The following is an 18,827-nucleotide window of genomic DNA, read 5'->3' as shown; positions in this document are numbered from 1 at the left end:
CGACGGGGCAAAATTAGAATGGGGGGGAGGGGGGTGGGTGGGGGGGTAGTTGTGCCCTGTGTTCTCCGTGGTGCAAACAGGAGGCTGCCAGAAATGGTACAACGGTGGGGGGGGGGGGCCCGTTGCCCCGTCAGTGCCCCATAATTTAGGAACTCAGCTGACGGGTGACTGGGGCCCACGGGACAGCACAAAAGCTCATCCTTGGCCTAGACCCGAAAAGACAACGTGTGACCCATACATGGGGCTCTCTGGCCCGCACGATATGCTGCTCACGGCCACATTGCCCGGCAGACACCCTGTACCCTGCCTGTTCCCTCACGAAAAGGGGTGGGGGGGCGGGGGGGATTGAGTAACAGTGACCGTCCCTGGCAGAGCAGGGGCACTGGATGCCCCAAAACACTGCTGATGATAATCCCTGCCCCGTTTGTCTTATTACGGTTCCGGACTGAATGAAATACAGAAATGAAGTTTGGTCATAATGATGAGTAATAATAACTTTCCTATGCACACATTTACAAAACCAAGTACAGCTATAATCGTTTCTTAATGACCAGATTTTTATTTGTTTATAAGAGAATAAGAAGAAGAAGAAGAAGAAAAAGAAGAAGAATAGTAATAATAATAATAGCAGGCAGTGTGTCACATACTGATATTTAGCATTGCCAGGGGTCTCCATTTATTCCCTGTATACAGCTTCTCTGAACAGGGCGAAAGGAGAGAGAAGGAATGAGATAGTTTGGGCAGAAAAGAGAGAGAGAGAGAGAGAACCAGCAAGAGACAGGAGGGGGAAAGAGAGAGAGAGAGAGAGAGAGAGATAGAGATGGTGGTTGCCCAGACTTGAATTTGTCTGACGGAAATTTCCACTGTACTCTGCCTTTTTTTAAAACGGTAAAACAATGGAGAGGTAGAAGAAACGAGGGGGTGGGGTGGGGTGGGGGGACTGGGGGGAGGGACGTGTTTCTGGCTCTCCGGTGTGATGTGCCGGTGATACTTGCCCTGATTACCTGCAATGACACAGCACACCTGACTCCTGCTAATCTACCACGTGGGTGGCACAGGGATTTCTTCTGTTTATTTTTCTTTCTTTCTTTTTTTTTTTTTGATTATCCTACACAAACTAGTTCTTCAAAATGAAGCTGTCTCCAGGACAGCTGGCGGTACCCCCGAGATTTGGGCCAGACAATCAGAGGGGGAAGGAGGAGAGGAAAGGGCTAAGCCTTCCTAAATTGCGGGGTGTCGTCGGGGCGAAGGAGAGGGACAGCCCGGCGCACCGAACACAGCGGGGCCTTTGTTTTAGCCGCGCTCCGCGTCCAGGACGCACTTCCGCTGCGTCGCGTTTCGTCGTTTTGTAACGTGAGGTGTTGGGGGGGTGGGGGTGGGGGGGGGTTGTAGGATACGCAGAATCAAAATGTGGCGTGCGTGACCTTTGGGTTGGTAGGATGGCACGCTCTGTGCCCGTTGCATCGGCGCGTCGCGGGGTCTCCAGCACACCGTGTCTGGAGCCGTTACTCACCGCCGGTGGACCGGCTGCTCTTGTGGAAAATTCTGGCAAACGGCGCCGCAAATGTTTTTGCCGGTCCGGAATCGTTCTTTTAAAACGGCTTTCAGATTTGCCCCCCCCCCCCCAGCCCCCCCCCAGCCCCCCCCGCCCCCCCGCCAACGCAAACCGTTTAAGCCCGGGTCTCCTGGGGAGGCGGGTCTAAACCGCTATTTCTCGGCGCGTGTTCCCGTGTCGAATCCTGGCCGCGATCTGGCTGCCCTGAAGGGCCACGCTGTGCCCCGGGGAGGGGGGGGGGGGTAGTCCACATTTTACCCCCCCCCGACTCAGTGTACACCAGAGGGCCGCACAGTCTGTCTGCTTCGGCTGCGCAGGAAACATCCTCCACAGACTGCGCAGCTGAGCCGGTGGACTGCAGAGTGAGAGGAAAGAAAATCAGTGGTGGCCTGCACATTTTTTAAAAAACAGCATTGATATTAATTAACGGGGAGGCCAAGAAAGACTAAATACTACCACACTAAATAAACAAACTCTGTAGCAAAACAAACAAACAGGACTTGTCATATTGTGTGTACACACACTTTAATGGCTAATACCTCTCTGCATTATTTCAACAAAGAGGCCTTCAGTTCATTCATTATTTCTGAAGTTAACCATGTTTAACCACATATTCATCGTGGAAGGATGCAGTTTAAGGACATGATTTAATGAGATGTTGGTTAGATTAGAATAGATGTTCTCGTATAAAGCTATATCAAGAGTGCCCCTGAGAAAAGATTATATTTATTTTTTATATTATCTGGAGAAAAAAATGTACTCCCTTTGTCTCGTCTAGGCTTAATTGCTATAAATGTCGCCAGTTCCTGGTCTGGCATTTCGAATGACTGCTTATGTTTACTGTCCAATCCAAATATATTTCCCAAAGCAAAATATTTGATTGTCGGCTGTTTTCGCCTCTCCTCGGTGGTTAGCTGTTAAAATAATTTAATTAAATTACCGATCGACTTATTTACATAAACGGTATGAACTGCAGCACCCCCGTGACCCTGATCAGGTTTGGCGGGTATAGATAATGGATGGATGGACTGCGCGGGCTCGATGTCTGATTCCTGAACAGTCTTTTTATTAAGCGGAGTCTTGTCAAATGCTCACACCTGGCTACCTGCTCGTCTCCTTTAAATCTCCGAAGGAGGCCGGTGTCCGATCGGCAGGTGGCCGATCTTGACTACTGAGCTCCTGAAATTAGGGAATGACGTGTCTCGTCGTGCGCGAGCATCAAGGGACTGCCCCGATATTTAAATCGGGATTAAAAAGCCCATCTCCTTTCAGTTGAAAGCCCACCTCTTCGGCCTTTGTTAGTCTTGAAATCGCTCTCTCCCATCACGAGTGATGTGGTTTTCAGGGCTGTGATTTGGCTGGCGTTTCATATTCTGGCATGCCACCCTGGAGAACACCGAAATAAGATACTGCGTGAAGCTATCGCTATATTACTACCAGCCCTTGCTGTAGTACATGTGAGTGTGTATGAAGCTATCACACCCTTGCTATTTGCCAGGTACAACTGGCTGATCCACTGACTGGTACCGCGTATTTGCTGAGAAACGGGCTGCATTTTGGCAGCCCAGTCGCTCAGCAGAACCGAAAGCCAGGCCTACTCCCAGTCCACAAACCGAAGTTTGTTATCCCATTATTATTTGCCACGTGCAACTTTAATATACGTCACAGTTCCCTTTAAAACGGTGGGGTTTAATTGGGACAGAAGTGGTGAACGTTTTTACGCGTACATATACAGTTGCACTCCCAATCAGTGCACAATCAGTGCACACTGGCATATTGAATATCCACCCTGATCGAAAAGTTCGCCATGATTTCTTACATTAAACTCCCTTCCAGTCTGATATCCGTGTGTCTTGCTAGGTAAAGATGATTATTTTGAGACATCCCCCTGTCCGCAAATTAGACTATTCTGAACACGTTGTTGTTTCCAACTATTATTCTTGATTAGTGTCACGCCTTAACTCATATTTTCATATTTTATATTCAATTAAATGGCTTTTATATTAGTGTTATCATTTATGATGTTGTATTTAAACGCATAAATGCTAACACTTCTGATTGATAATGCGTTTACATGTATACTTTTATAACAAAAAGTTATTCCTGATTATAATTAACATTTATCAAACAGAAATGGTCAAGTATATCGAAATTTGTTTAACAGTGCGTCAAAATTGTTTTAAGGATTTGTTTTTGAACGAAACAGTCTAGCGTCTTGGTCACAGTGTCCTGTTCATATATGCCTTATTTTTCCTAGAAACAATCTTGGATTTGAACAAATGTACAAATATGCTCATTTTCCGATCAATGATGACCTCCCCTGTCCCCGGTTCTTCTCGGCCGCGTGACACCAAGGTGCAATGCACAGTTCCATGATACCACGAACAAAACAAGCGCGTGGGCGCGTGTCAACCTAGACGAAAAGAAGACCGCATATTCATTGTCGAGCATCGTTGGGCTGAATGGCCTGTTTTCGTCGTTATGTTATTATTATTATTATTATTTTAAGTGCTTGTCAGATTATGAGACTATTGAAGAAATATGTATTATCAGGTTAAGGTCGTTCAACTGGGAAAAATGTTTTCATTCATCAAGTAACGAAGGCCTACTTGGCATAGGCTTACATGAATTTTGTACAGACCTTCTATTTATTCGGCGGGTTTCACAGTATCACTGTTTTAAATATAGTGTTACAATGAAAATGGCTGGATGTGTGATATCCTTCACATGAATATTGTTTTTCCTGTCTTACTGCCAAATTGCTAGGCCGACCTGGACCTACAAGCAGCTAAATGTCTTACATATATCATGCAATGAAAGATTATACAAGATTAGCCCCCAGAATGCCAACGTCGAGCGTGTGTGTACAGTGCCCAAGTTTACGTTCTACTGCGCACAGGACGTGAATTATTCTTTCTTGGATGTAATTTTGTAATGGCACAGGTGGCGATTAATGGAGGCCTAAAGCCGAACGCAATGTTGATGCCACTGAATAAAACAACAGTAATTTTTTTTTTAAAACAGTAAACAGTCGAATCAATCAAAGACGTATTAAATAAACAAAAGAGGGAACAAACAAAACAAAGCAAATGGTTTAAAATCTAAAAACATAAAGCTTTTCCCCATAAGACTTGGCACTATGACCGCCTGTAATTACGCAGATATAACGCAAAAGCAAAAATTTAAACCCATTCCTGACCTTAGTGAAAATAAAATATGAATGGATGTTCTGGATTTTAATACTTTTATATTGATGCCACAAATTGTAATACTTTAAATAACGTAATACTTAATAATATACCGGCTATTTATCCCGTCTAACCAACAGGATATGTTCATTGGCTGCTATAAAGAATACAAGGAAGAAGCAGCAAATGTTAACCTAAATTTTTGTGTTTATTATTCACGCAGTGTGTGCTTCCAATCGACATGTTTTTAAATTGTGGATGGACCGCATAAAGCAGTTCATAATTAATCATTCGACTGCACTGACTGACAGCTCCAGTAATCTTAGAACAAAATGTTAATTTGGGCCACATTCGTTGCAGGCCATTTGATTAAAATGTATTTTTGCTGTAATATGGAGCCTAGATAAAACAAAACTATTGCAAGTTAGATGAAAACGTGTACAACAGGACAAGCATAACCGTTTTGGAACCGCATTTACAAACTGTTGTTTCCTCAACAGCAGACTTTGATACCGGCGAGACAAAGACAGCTATTGGCAATTGAATTGTTTATTTCTACGGATTTACCATCGTCAAACACACATAAACAATCGTATGTAGTCATCCCATGAACCTCGATTCAGACATCTCTCGTTTCTTATTCGTGTTTCTACTCGTTAATGGTGAATGAAACAACCACATATATTCCTTTAGTATGACTACTTCTGAGATCGTACATTTATGATATAATCAGTGCGCTTTTCCTCCCTTAAATGTTATTACAAGTCGTAATAGCAGTAGTAGGCCTACCTAAATGTTTTCTTTCTGTTTCCTCGATTAGGCCTACTTTCCAATAGAACTTTTACAAACTTTATAAAAAAGTTTTTGTTTTCCCCCAAAACAAATCTACAAAAATATCAGCATATAACTTAATATATAAATAGTTGGCTGCAGATGTCTATGCATAATTTACAAACGTACATGATGTCCCAGTTTTATTTACAGAAGTAGCAAAATACAATAAGGTGACATTTGAGTGAACGTTTCCAGGACGAAAAAAAAGACATGAAAACTAAATGCATCTTATATATATATTTAGGTCAAGTTCCTCCAATAAAACTGCACGTGTGTAAAAAGGACAAAATACAGTTTTTGAAATACACAAAATGATTTCTCTACAATGAACAGGATATTTGGTTTATTCGTTTGTTTGATCGCCAGATGTCAGTTCTGGCGCATACAAAACAGTGTTGACATCAAGGCACATCTTACACCGAGTATAAGTTAGTATAACAGTATCTATCTGTCGCGAGGAGTGACTCGAGAGTGGGTTGTTGCTCAAGTGCTTGGCTAGTCTTGGGCGTTTTGGAATACTACTTGACAGGACACCTGTCTCGCAATTGTGTCCTGTTTAATATAAAAGCGGCGGTTTGGTGCGTAATCTGCGTTGACGCTCGGGACCACCCAGGCGAATCTCGTTAAGCGCAGTTAATTGCGAGCTTTTTTTCTTTCTTTCTTTTCTGTCACTGCGCCACAGTGTCCACGATTTGCAGATTGTGAGAAACAGTGGTCCGGGTGCGTGGGAATGCCACCCAGTCACGTCTCCACTCGCGCTACAACTAAAACATTTGCCTGCATTTTCTACACCTCTGTCCCCTCCCTTGGGTATATCAAACTGTTCACGCTGAAGCTGTTGTAGAAGTGTCCGTTGAACGGTCCGCTCTGCCCGCTGCTGAAAGAGTTGTAGTAGACGCCACGGTTGAGGTGCAGGCCGTCCGAAATCTCGGTGCCCCCGCTATCCTGAGAAGAATTTGTGTGGTAGGGGCTGGCGGCCGTGATGTTACGGCTTGACAGCTCGTTCACCAGTCCGAGGGAGGCTTGCCTGCCGGGGGGGCCAGAGCCGAGCGCGGACATGTTGCTGAAGAAATTGTTAAAACACGGCGCAGCGGATAGTCCCGGTGGCGACGCGCTTTTTTGGTCTTCGCCGGAGTCCAGCTCCGGAGAGGAAGGCTCCATAAGAGGCGGGCTGTCGGAAGACTTGATGACCGGAGCAGATCGGCCTTCCTCCACTTTAGTGTTGACAGACACCCCGTTGCTGGAGTCCGACCGGCGCTTCCTCTTTCTGCGGAAGTTTCCGTTGTCGAACATTTTCTCGCAGTTAGGGTCCAACGTCCAGTAGTTACCCTTTCCTATAATGCAGGAGCAGATGATATAACATGTCAAAAACCACAAACACGAAGCTATGAGTAATTCTAAATTATGCTATTTTTTGATGGCCCACTTGTATGTTAGCAATTATTCATTTCGCAAGTATATTGTGCTATATTGTAAGGGGGTGATTGAATTTTATTACAGTTTAGTTTCCGCAGCAACGACTGTCAGATTAAATTAAACTGTGAAGACGTGCATTACTGAAAAATAAATGTAATCAAGAACTTTTCCTTACTTGTACAACTTTGGAGGTCTAGTCAGTAGTCTATACAAGAGACCACTCTAATATACTGTCCTGAATTAGGAATTAATTGTTCTACAGTTTAAATGGGCATAGAATTGCTCGATTTTTACTGGTATACAAATAAAAACTTCCTCGACTGACTATGAGTTAGCCTCTACAATAGAGCCTCTTGCGAATCCACAGATAATCAGTCCTGATCTGTTAAAAATAAGCTGTTTGTTGTGCTACCGAATAGGCCGACATATTTTGCCTAATTCTGTAAATAAAGACACACAAACTCTGAATTCAAAATATTCTGGGTTCACATCTAGCCCATCCCATATCTTTAAAGCAACATGATACAGCACATGCATGTTCGACTAGGCCTAATGTCAGTCTAGGGTTTGTAAATATGTTCACTATTATTGCGTCAAAACATCTGCAGTTTCCTCCTTTCAAACAACGGACCACACAGGCCCTTAAGCAAACTTTCACCGTGTCTACCCACCTGGGTCATCCTCGTCTCGGGGCACCTTCTTGAAGCAGTCGTTCAGCGATAGATTGTGTCGGATGGAGTTCTGCCAGCCGGCTTTGCTTTTCTTATAGAAAGGAAAGTTGTCCGCCACGTACTGGTAGATCTGACTCAGGGTGAGCTTCTTCTCGTGCGCGTTCTGAATGGCCATGGCGATGAGCGCCGAGTAGGAGTACGGCGGGCGCACGAGCTTCAGCAGCTCCTCCTGACTGGCAACCGACAGCCAACCCAAGTCCGCGCCCGCGAATCCCGACGAGTTGGGCAGAAACTGCCGCTGTGAGCCGTAGGACGGTGGTATGAACGGGCCAGCGTTGTTTCCGTGGAGGTAGGGCGTCGAGGAGTTGACAGCCGGTCCGTTCAGCCACAGGTACGGGTTTGAGGAGGACGCGTAGTCCCCCAGCCCGTAACCGCTCGGTCTTTGCGCTCCGTGTAGGCTCTGCTGGTGATACATGCTGAAGTTGTCGCAATAAACGGCCATCTCCGGTGCTTCCTGTGCGCTTCTGTGCTGAGGCTGATGCGGGCTAACTGCTGGAGAGGTGTGATGGGCTTGCGAATCAATGGAGTTCATAATCTCCACAGGCAAACCCACCCGAGTAGAACAATAGGGACGGTTCGAGGCTCGTTTTCTGTTTTTCTCGTGTGCTGCTGCAGCGACAAGTGCCAAGTGCACTGTGCTGGAATTTAGTTTTTATACAGCTACGACTGAACTCGGATCGCTGGCTGGAGCTTAACGCGCAGGGTAAATGGTGGCCAATAGAAACACAGTTTTGGTAATCTGAGGCGTAATGCGGCGCGCGATGAGCTACCTTTAGCACCAGACGAACTCAAGGGAAATACGATTCCTTGATATTCACGTTGATCTTCGGATTCAAAGGGAAACTGGAGGTTTAACAGAAGAGCATTTCAATTAACAGCGACACGTATTTTGGAGTTTTTGTTTTTTGTTTTTGTTTTTAATGACATGCACACAGTCTGGGTGGAATTGGGGGGGAATTTCCCTTCCCTCACGGTGGTGACAAAATAAAAATCACAAATTGCATAGGCAGCACTAACGCCATATGCTTTCACAAATCCCGATTTAATCAACATATTAATCTCAGTCATTTTGTTTAAGTGTCGCGAGCAAGAGAGTTCTCACATCCAATTAATTTGTATTGATATGCACACAGCTTCCTTTTCGTGCTTCTAAAACGTAATTCCCGTTCAGCGACAAAACACAAATTTTAATTTTTCTAAATCACGGACAGACAGTGAAACGTCAGAGAGAGAGAGACTTTGGATACTTCACGGTGCCGTAGTCACTGTTCCACGAAGTATCCAAAGTCACGTTTTATTATGACGGTTGTCTATGTGGTTAATTAATATTTCGCAAGAAAAGACATCGTTTTAAGTCTTATATTTCCATTCTTATTTTCACTATCAGTAATGATGTAGCCTAATTTCTTATTATGAATAACGTTGATATATTATGATATAAATTGGACACAGTCTACGCTTGTGAAAATAAGGAATATTTCATGTAAAAGGAGCAGTTCTTGCATCGATGAGATTTAGCAGTGGTTGTAGAAAATCAACTGATATAATTTAACTTGCATTTTAAATTGTATGTAGTATGCTAGTTTCATCTTTTCAAAATGAAATACGCGTTTGTTTAGCTCGTTTGAACGGGCTGCACAATTCCAAGTGGCCATAAAAATGGTTAAATGAATAGTAAAGATTTTTATAGTAGGGGAGAGTGTAACACGGTCAATAACTTGTGCACTGCTGCTGGAGTAGCCGTTTCAGGTTTGTACACGCGCAGCCCTCTACCGCGTACCAAAAGAACCGAGCAATCCGACAACCTTTGTTGTGAATATTTTTTAAAAATACAGTTTTTCAGGGAGGTAAGTAGAATCGGTTCCGGAAGTAAGATATTATATTTTTTTGAGATAGGAGGTATTTTTTTATTTACAATATGTCCAATCAAGCGGTCATCTGTCCTTGAAAAGTTAGTATGGTTTTTGGAGCCAATTGTAGCAGGAATTGTTTGCTAGGTGACCATAACACATGATGTCTGTATAAATGTAACAGCAGTGAGAATTATGCCGCCTATGAGTTGTTGTAACAAGCAACGTGATTTTTGCTGTTGTACGTTTACAGAATGCCATCTAAAGAGAAAACGAGAGGATTGGTACCCAGGGAGATCATGGAGAGGGCTTCAGATTTGGAGGTGAATGAATCGATGCTGTTTCAAAACCGTCTACATGTACACGTAGTGTCCTTTTGGGGAGACCTTAAGCATTTTAAATGGTGTTTAATATTTATTTACTACTAATTATTTACTAATTGTACTACTCGACATGTTTGACTTTTTTATGTTAGTTGAGAGTTTAATGTTAGATGTGTTCAGCTAATTTGTTTGCTGCGTTGACATAGCATCATCTTCTGGATGCACTTGGTGATTAATGGAAAGGAACCAGCCACCTGGCCACAGGCATTTACAGTAGGATAATGACTACTGACCAGTCACAATTGTTTGAAGCAAAATTTCATAGGGCTTGGTTAAAAATTTTCTGTGTAAATGAGTCTGTGTAAAAATCCCAAAACTTTTTCATTTATAGTAACTCTCCCCTACCTCTTCTTCTGTTCAATCACACCTTGCTGTTAAAACGTGTTTTTATTTAAGGTCATTAAAACTATTATAGTCTGTCTCGGTCTTTTCTGCCAGATCTACAGCTAATCCCGTTCAGTTTAGGCCTATCTTCAAATTGCGGTGTATATATTCAAACGTCAGTCTTTGTTAGTCTTAATCTTTGCAAACAGTATCATGTTTGCATTAATCTTTTCCGGTGGAATCCGAAACAATCGTATTTTCCAGCTTATTTCAACGGCTTGGATCTAAGCTCAACTGTCTTTTGGAGACAGAGACGAGCGTAACATTTTGGTAGAATACAAAACAGTAGCACAAGACAGAACAAAAAATACAGACATATATTCCATTTTTAAATTTGAAAAAAAATGTCGTTAATTTCTTGCTAGTGTGTGTTTTTAAGACTAGAATATATAACAAATGAATTAAACCGTTGCCTAACCACATTTTCAGATAGTGGGAGACTTGTCTACCTCGCCACAAAAGTGTTATTTCCCAGCACAACGGAATTTTATTTTTAAAATAGCCCTATACGATCCAAATTTATTAAGATATGAAGTAGAATTAATTTTGCCAAGCGATTAAAATGTATTCTACATTTAAAAAGTTCTTATGTAACCGTTAGAGAATAAAGAGACTTGGAAAGTCGGCTAAAGGTTACCTCTCATCTGTAGGTCACGTGGACCTAGACGTTTATAAATGTTTTAACGTTTTCCAGGACAGTTGAATGTATTTTAAAAGATGCAGGATACTTCACACGCAGCATAGTTACGAGCAGGTGCTGGGCCTAGAATTTTGTAGATTAAAGTGTCCTTTAACAAATCCTTACCTATTCATTTTAATTAGAAAAATCAGTAAGAACTAGACTATGCAAAAAAACCCCTAAATGGTACCATCTTTTATATTCAATTCTATTTTTTTAGGGTCGGCTACTAGATATTATCAGGCAGATATGATTTAACAGATGCCAAGTAGCCCATTCCTGCATTTAAATATTTCAGTAGCCTATATTTTGCCGTTAACTGGTGTATCCTTACTTTATTAATTAGGCATTGGCTACGCGTAATGCCCACAGGTGTTTGTCGCGGAAGTCACGGGGATCACAGGCGCATTTTGCCATTTTTCAGCTTCCCTGACATTCCCCATTTTCTTTTGCAATTTTCAGGATTTTCTCCGTTTTTACTGCTTTCGGTTATTTTTTGTATGATATCGGTCAAACCTTAACGTAGGCTATGGTGTTATTTGTATGGGCACACATTTTAACAATATTACCGAATGGTGGAAGAAACAAAGTGCAACGCAACTATGCACAAGCATTCTGGAATGCGATGGGATGAAGATTCCCTTCCTTGCCGGTTGTTGAAATGAGATGTTTGACGGCCCCTGTCAACGATTTTGATGCCCACTGCTCCTTCCCCCTTTACTGTAACATCCAGTGACAAGAGGCGCCCCATCAAGGACCAAACCTAGAAATGTACAACATGTTGTACCAAACCAAACTTCAAAGAAATGAAAACGGACGCAAGGTAATCGTGTTTCATTTTGGTGATGTAATTAGAGCAGCTCAACTTCACGCAACGTTGTTCAATACTTTATTAGCTGGCTATTTGGTTCTACCAGCGGGTTTATTGTCCGTTGAGTTTTTCGAAACTTCAAGAACTTGTTACTGTTGGTGACGTTGAGCATGTTCTTTCAGTCATTCTCCACTGCCGCACATGAGATCTACGAATTAATTTATTAAATAAACGAGTTTTAAACTCTAACTGACTGCTCCACTGCTCCACCAATATTTTCGGTGTTAAACACCCAGCCATATTTATGCGTTTAGTTTTTGTAGGCCTACTAAAACCTAGAAACTGAAAGTATGGCCTTTGATTCTGCATGAAAAACCAATATGAAATAATTTATTGGAGTAATATTTATCACAGTCTCCTTTTAAAATTATTGTTTCTTCTACATTGTATTTCCCCCTTTAGAGCTAATCACCGTAGTACCCAAAACAAATATTAAATATTTGTTATTGTTCCCCTGTATAACTGATGTTGGGATGCCCGAAAAGAAGAATATAAATTATGTAAATTTGTGACTGTATGTTGAAATCTAACAGTTAAACAAACAAACTAAAAATAACTCGTTGAGACGAATTTTTCGTTAAATCTGGACAGTTAATAAATTGACCTTCCAAAAAATTAATTAATTAAATAAAAAGGCAACAGGCAATTTAAAGAGGATCCGGGATTCCTCCAGCACAGTACAGCCTCGCGACATATTTTTTTTACTGTATTTAGGAGCAGAGCCGGGTGGATATCTGCGCAACCGCTTTGTGGTCGGTCTTACTCGAACCAGCGGAGGGCGCTGTTGTTTAATTAGAATTTGTTTCTTATCATTGTGCATCACTGGCCGTGGGAATGGTGGTATGCGTAAAACCCGCCAGTTAAAATGTGAGAGTGAATCAATCAATCAAATGTTAATTGTATAGCGTATTTTACCCCCACAGGAGCAAACCTAAGGCAACAATGGCAAGGAAAAACTCCCTGTGGCAGATGGGAAGAAACCTTGGAAGGAACCAGGCTCAAGGGGGAAACCCATCCTCCTCTGGTCAGCTCAGGGTGCCGACTGGTGACCAACATGTCAGTCAGTTTAATAAGGTTTATGATGTGGCTCAGATGATGGGTGCTGCCAAATTGATCCTAGATACAAGAATGACCTTGTCATCCAAGTGATTTTAATCGTGGGAGTATACGCCCATCTTGAAAGGTTTAAGAACCAGAAGGACAAGTCAGATCAGTCTTTCTTTGGAATCTCAGTTGGAATCTCAGATCTGTAGTGCAGACAGGATCAATCAAACAAACAAATTGTAAAGTGAAGAGTCATGAGATTTGAGAAGATTCAGCTCTTCCACACTAAAGTGACACATACAGTGATGATCAGTACCAGGTACATACAAAGATGATCGAAGTACACTGATACGACACCCCTGTTTATTTCAATAAGTGTATGTGAGGTGACAGACAGATAATTTAAAATAATTCTATAAAAATAAATGCCGTAAAATGCAACCATCACTGTACAAACTGCTATGGAGTTACATGGTGTATTAATCAATCAACTAAGCAGTTTATAAAATGATGCCTCGTACCACCAATGTAAAGCCTTTTACTCTTAACATATCCTTAATTTCAAATGAAAACGCTTCAGGACAGTCAAAAACATACCGCAACTGCAACGAGACAAATTGAGGTGGAGTTTAATTGAAATCGAGCCATTTTGAAGTGGAACTGAATTGCAAGTTAGTCATCTGATGGAATGGAAATGGAAATCTAATTAAATGTTGCCATTTTTTAACATTGCTCTGGAAAAGGCTTTGTATTTTTCTGACTTCCAGGTAAAATAGGTTTTCTACCATACATTACTGTAAAAACTGTAATCAAGTTAGATCTTCACATTTATTAAATATACCTTGTGCTACATGAATTTCAAAAATAAAAACATGTATTTAGAATTTTTGCCTTTTTTTCCCCTTTTGGACATAAGCCTATAGGCTTATATATTTTGCTGAATACCTGGTAAAATAGGTTTTCCCATCATAAATTACTAAAAACATGTATTTAGAATTTTTGCCTTTTTTTCCCCTTTTGGACATAAGCCTATAGGCTTTTATATTTTGCCGAATTCCTGGTAAAATAGGTTTTCCCATCATAAATTACTTAAAACACTGTGTATTCAAGTTATTTCTTTGGATTTATTAAACCTACCTCATGCTACATCAATTTCAAAGATAAAAACATGTATTTAGAATTTTTGCCTTTTTTTCCCCTTTTGGACATCATAGCCTATTAGGCTTATATATTTTGCTGATATTCCTGGTAAATAGGTTTTCCATCATAATACTAAAACTGTTATTCAAGTTTTCTTTGATTTATAATACCTATCTCTATTCAGATAAAGTTTAGATTTTTGCTTTTTCCCTTATTTGACAAAACCTATAGGCTTTATATTTTGCTGAATTTGGTAAATAGTTTTTCCATCTAAATTATAAAAACACTGTTTTATTCAAGTTATTTCTTTGGTTTATTAAACTACCTACCATTTTTTCCTTTTGACATAAGCCTATACTTGTATTTGCTGAATTCCAGTAAAATAGGTTTTCCATCAAAATTACTAAAAACACTGTGTAAGTTATTTCTTTGGATTTATTAACTCTTACATCAATTCAAATAAACTTCTTTATTTTTCCTTTTTTTTCCCCTTTTGGACATAGCCTATAGGCTTATATTTTTGGAATTCTGGTAAAAGGTTTTCACCTCATATTACTTAAAACTTCATTAATTAATCTTGATTTATTAAACCTACCTATGTACTATTTCAGATACAATTTGATTAAATTGTTTTTTTTCCCTTTTGGACATACCTTAGCTTATATTTTTCAATTCTGTTAGTTCCCATCATAAATTCAAAACTGTATAATTTTTGGTTTTCCCTTGACATAATCAAGTAAAATTTAATTTGTTTTTTCCCTTTAATAACCTTTTATATTTTGGAATTCCTGAAATAGTTTCCTCTAATTCTAACCTTATAGTATTTTTTGGATTTTTAACTCCTACCTTTTCCCTTTACTAACATACTTTTTGCTATTTTGAAATAGGTTCTTAATCTAACCGGTATAAGTTTCTTGATATTAATACTACACTTTTTTTTTTATACTTGGCTTATTTCTGAATTTAAATAGTTCCCTAAAATTACTAAAACTTGTATCAGTTATTCTTTGGTTTTAACCTACCTCATGCTACTATTTCAAGATAAAACATTATTTAGAATTTTTGCCTTTTTCCCCTTTGACATAAGCCTATGGCTTAATATTTTGCTGAATTCCTTAAAATAGTTTTCATCATATTACTAACCTTTATAGTTATTCTTTATTTTAATCTAACCTTTTTTACCTTTTTGATAATCTTGTTTATTAGCATCCCTGTAATATTTCACAAAATTTAAACTTTTCATTTTTCTTTGGATATTAACCTTACATATTTCAAGTAAAAGTTTTCAATATTGCTTTTCCATTTTCTTTGGCATAACCTAGCTAATTGCTAATTCCTGTAAAAATGGTTTTGCCATTATTTTAACCCTTTTTGGCATAAGCCTATAGGCCTTTTATAATGTTTAGAATTCTGGTATATTTTCCTTTGCATAATAACTTAAAAATGTGTATTCAAGTTATTTCTTTAATTAATTATTAATTCCCTTTGTTATATTTCAAAGTTTATCAAAAATGCATGTATTTGAATTTTATTTCCTTTTTTCCCTTTGGACATAAGCCTATAGCTTATTATTTTGCTGAATTCCTGGTAAAAGTTTTCCCATCATAAATTCTAAAAACACTTGTATTCAAGTTATTTTCTTTGGATTTATTTAACCATATACCTAACACTTTTTTTCCCTTTTGACATAAGCCTTAGGCTTTATATTTTGCTGAATTCCTGTTAAAATAGTTTTCCATCAAAATTCTAAACACTGTTATTCAAGTTATTTCTTGATTTATTACTACCTCGCTACATTCAAATAAACTATTATTTGCCTTTTCCCTTTGGACATAAGCCTATGGCTTATTTTTGCTGAATTCCTGGTAAAATAGGTTTTCCATCATAAATCTAAAACACTGTGTATTCAATTATTTCTTTGATTTATAACCTACACCTTTTTCCCTTTGGACATAAGCCTATGGTTATTTGCGAATCCTGGTAAAGTTTTCCCATCATAAACAAAAACTGTGTATTCAATTATTTCTTTGGATTTATTAAACCTACCTCTCTACTAATTTCAGTAACATGTTTTAATTTGCCTTTTTTTCCTTGGACATAAGCTATAGGCTTATATATTTGCTGATTCCTGGTAAAATAGTTTTCCCATCATAAATTACTAAACACGTGTATTCAGTTTTTTGATTTATTAACTCCTACCTTCTACATTTTTTCCTTTCCTTTTGACATAACCATAGGCTTAATTTTTGAATCCTGTAAAATAGGTTTCCCATAATCTAAAACACGTGTATTCAGTTATTCTTTGATTATTAAACCTACCTACTTTTTTTTTCCCCTTTGGACATAAGCCATAGCTTTATTTTTGCTGAATTCTGTAAAATAGTTTTCCATCATAATTACTAAAACACTGTGTATTCAAGTTATTTCTTGGATTTATTAAACCTACCTCACTACATCATTTCAAGATAAACAGTATTTAATTTCCTTTTCCTTTTGGACATAAGCCTATAGGCTTTATATTTTGCTGAATTCCTGTAAATAGTTTTCCCATCATAAATTACTAAAACACTGTGTATTCAGTTATTTCTTTGTTATTAATTATAACGTACTTTTAACCTTTTTTCCCCTTTTGACATAACCTATGGCTTTATATTTTGCTGATTCCTGTAAAATAGGTTTTCCATCATAAATTACAAAAACACTGTGTATTCAAGTTATTTCTTGATTTAATAAACTACTTTTTCCTTTGGCATACTATCATATTGCTGTTCAAACCACACACGATTTTATTATAAACACCTATGTACATCATTTCAAGATAAAATGTATTTAGAATTTTGCCTTTTTTCCCTTGACAAAGCTATAGGCTTATATATTTGCTGAATTCCTGGTAAAATAGTTTTCCCATAAAATTAAAACACTTGTATTCAAGTTATTCTTTGATTTATTACCTATTGCTACATCAATTCAAAATAAAATTATTAATTTGCCTTTTTCCCTTTTGGACATAACCATAGGTTTATTTTGCTGAATTCGTAAAATAGGTTCCTCTAAATTATAAACCTGTTTATTATTCTTTATTTTTAACTACTACCTTTTTTTTGCAACTTGGCTTATTTTTGCTGATTCCGTAAATGTTTCCTCTAAATTACTAAAACATGTTATTATTCTTGGATTTATAATATACTTCCTTTTGACATAAGCTATAACTTTATTTTGTGAATTCTAAATATTTTTTTCCCCTTGCATCTTGTTATGCGAACTTAAATATTCATCTAAAACAACACGTGTATTCAAGCTTATTTACTTTGCTGATTTATAAAACCTAGCTTACAAAGTAGGCTTTTCTAATTCGTAAAAGTTACTAACAAACATGTATTTAGTATTTCTTGATTTTTTACCTTTTTTTCCCCTTTTGGACATAAGCCTATAGGCTTATATATTTTGCTGAATTCCTGGTAAAATAGGTTTTCCCATCATAAATTACTAAAAACACTGTGTATTCAAGTTATTTCTTTGGATTTATTAAACCTACCTCATGCTACATCAATTTCAAAGATAAAAACATGTATTTAGAATTTTTGCCTTTTTTTCCCCTTTTGGACATAAGCCTATAGGCTTATATATTTTGCTGAATTCCTGGTAAAATAGGTTTTCCCATCATAAATTACTAAAAACACTGTGTATTCAAGTTATTTCTTTGGATTTATTAAACCTACCTCATGCTACATCAATTTCAAAGATAAAACATGTATTTAGAATTTTTGCCTTTTTTTCCCCTTTTGGACATAAGCCTATAGGCTTATATATTTTGCTGAATTCCTGGTAAAATAGGTTTTTCCATCATAAATTACTAAAAACACTGTGTATTCAAGTTATTTCTTTGGATTTATTAAACCTACCTACCTTTTTTTCCCCTTTTGGACATAAGCCTATAGGCTTATATATTTTGCTGAATTCCTGGTAAAATAGGTTTTCCCATCATAAATTACTAAAAACACTGTGTATTCAAGTTATTTCTTTGGATTTATTAAACCTACCTACCTTTTTTTCCCCTTTTGGACATAAGCCTATAGGCTTTTATTTTTTGCTGAATTCCTGGTAAAATAGGTTTTCCCATCATAAATTACTAAAAACACTGTGTATTCAAGTTATTTCTTTGGATTTATTAAACCTACCTCATGCTACATCAATTTCAAAGATAAAAACATGTATTTAGAATTTTTGCCTTTTTTTCCCCTTTTGGACATAAGCCTATAGGCTTTTATATTTCGCTGAATTCCTGGTAAAAAAATAAAAAACACAAAATTCACAAAACAAAAACATCCAGGTTTCAGGACGTCCTAATTAAATGACACACTCCCTAAATTAACCTGGATAGGAATATAGAAATGTAACTTTATTAAGGTACTCTCAAGAGGCAAGATTGTACAATCCTCACATTACAGGCATTTAAATTGATTTCTAAACATTTCTGGCTTCATAATAATATAGATTTTTTTTTAAAATAGCATGAATGAGAGAAATATTTAAAAATCAACTTCCTATTCAATGATGCAAACATTTCTGCTGGTTTGACCATCACACATTACTAATTTAGATGATTGTTCATCAACATAAATGAAAATAATGACAGAATAAAATTATTTTAATGTTTCAGTTTACAAAGGTAAATCTGTAGTCCTGTGTGTTTTGGATTATCTGCCATGAAATGCACTGTTCTTGCTGCTAATCTTCAAACAAACACAACTC

General features: G+C 38.2%; 1 protein-coding gene and 1 long non-coding RNA gene across 2 annotated transcripts in view; one reads left to right on the top strand and one right to left on the bottom strand.

The window, feature by feature from the left end:
* LOC135254501 (uncharacterized) overlaps nt 1-13,612 on the top strand; it is an 81,510-nt gene extending 67,898 nt beyond the window's left edge. The window contains exons 3-5 of the long non-coding RNA XR_010329911.1: nt 9,828-9,897; nt 11,754-11,843; nt 12,815-13,612. This is a non-coding gene — a long non-coding RNA (uncharacterized LOC135254501). The remainder of the gene's footprint in view (nt 1-9,827; nt 9,898-11,753; nt 11,844-12,814) is intronic.
* foxi2 (forkhead box I2) lies at nt 5,904-8,464 on the bottom strand. Its single transcript, XM_064334708.1, has 2 exons — nt 7,665-8,464; nt 5,904-6,911 (listed from the first exon to the last, which is right to left on the bottom strand). The coding sequence occupies exons 1-2, from the start codon at nt 8,254-8,256 to the stop codon at nt 6,364-6,366; spliced, it is 1,140 nt and encodes a 379-aa protein (XP_064190778.1). The 5' UTR covers nt 8,257-8,464; the 3' UTR covers nt 5,904-6,363.
* Nucleotides 13,613-18,827: the final 5,215 nt, after the last annotated feature.

The sequence above is a fragment of the Anguilla rostrata genome, chromosome 5 (genome assembly GCF_018555375.3).
Source record: "Anguilla rostrata isolate EN2019 chromosome 5, ASM1855537v3, whole genome shotgun sequence".
Lineage (NCBI taxonomy): Eukaryota > Metazoa > Chordata > Actinopteri > Anguilliformes > Anguillidae > Anguilla > Anguilla rostrata.
The sequence above is the reverse complement of the archived record's forward strand: the minus strand, read 5'-3'. Positions and strand labels throughout refer to the sequence as shown.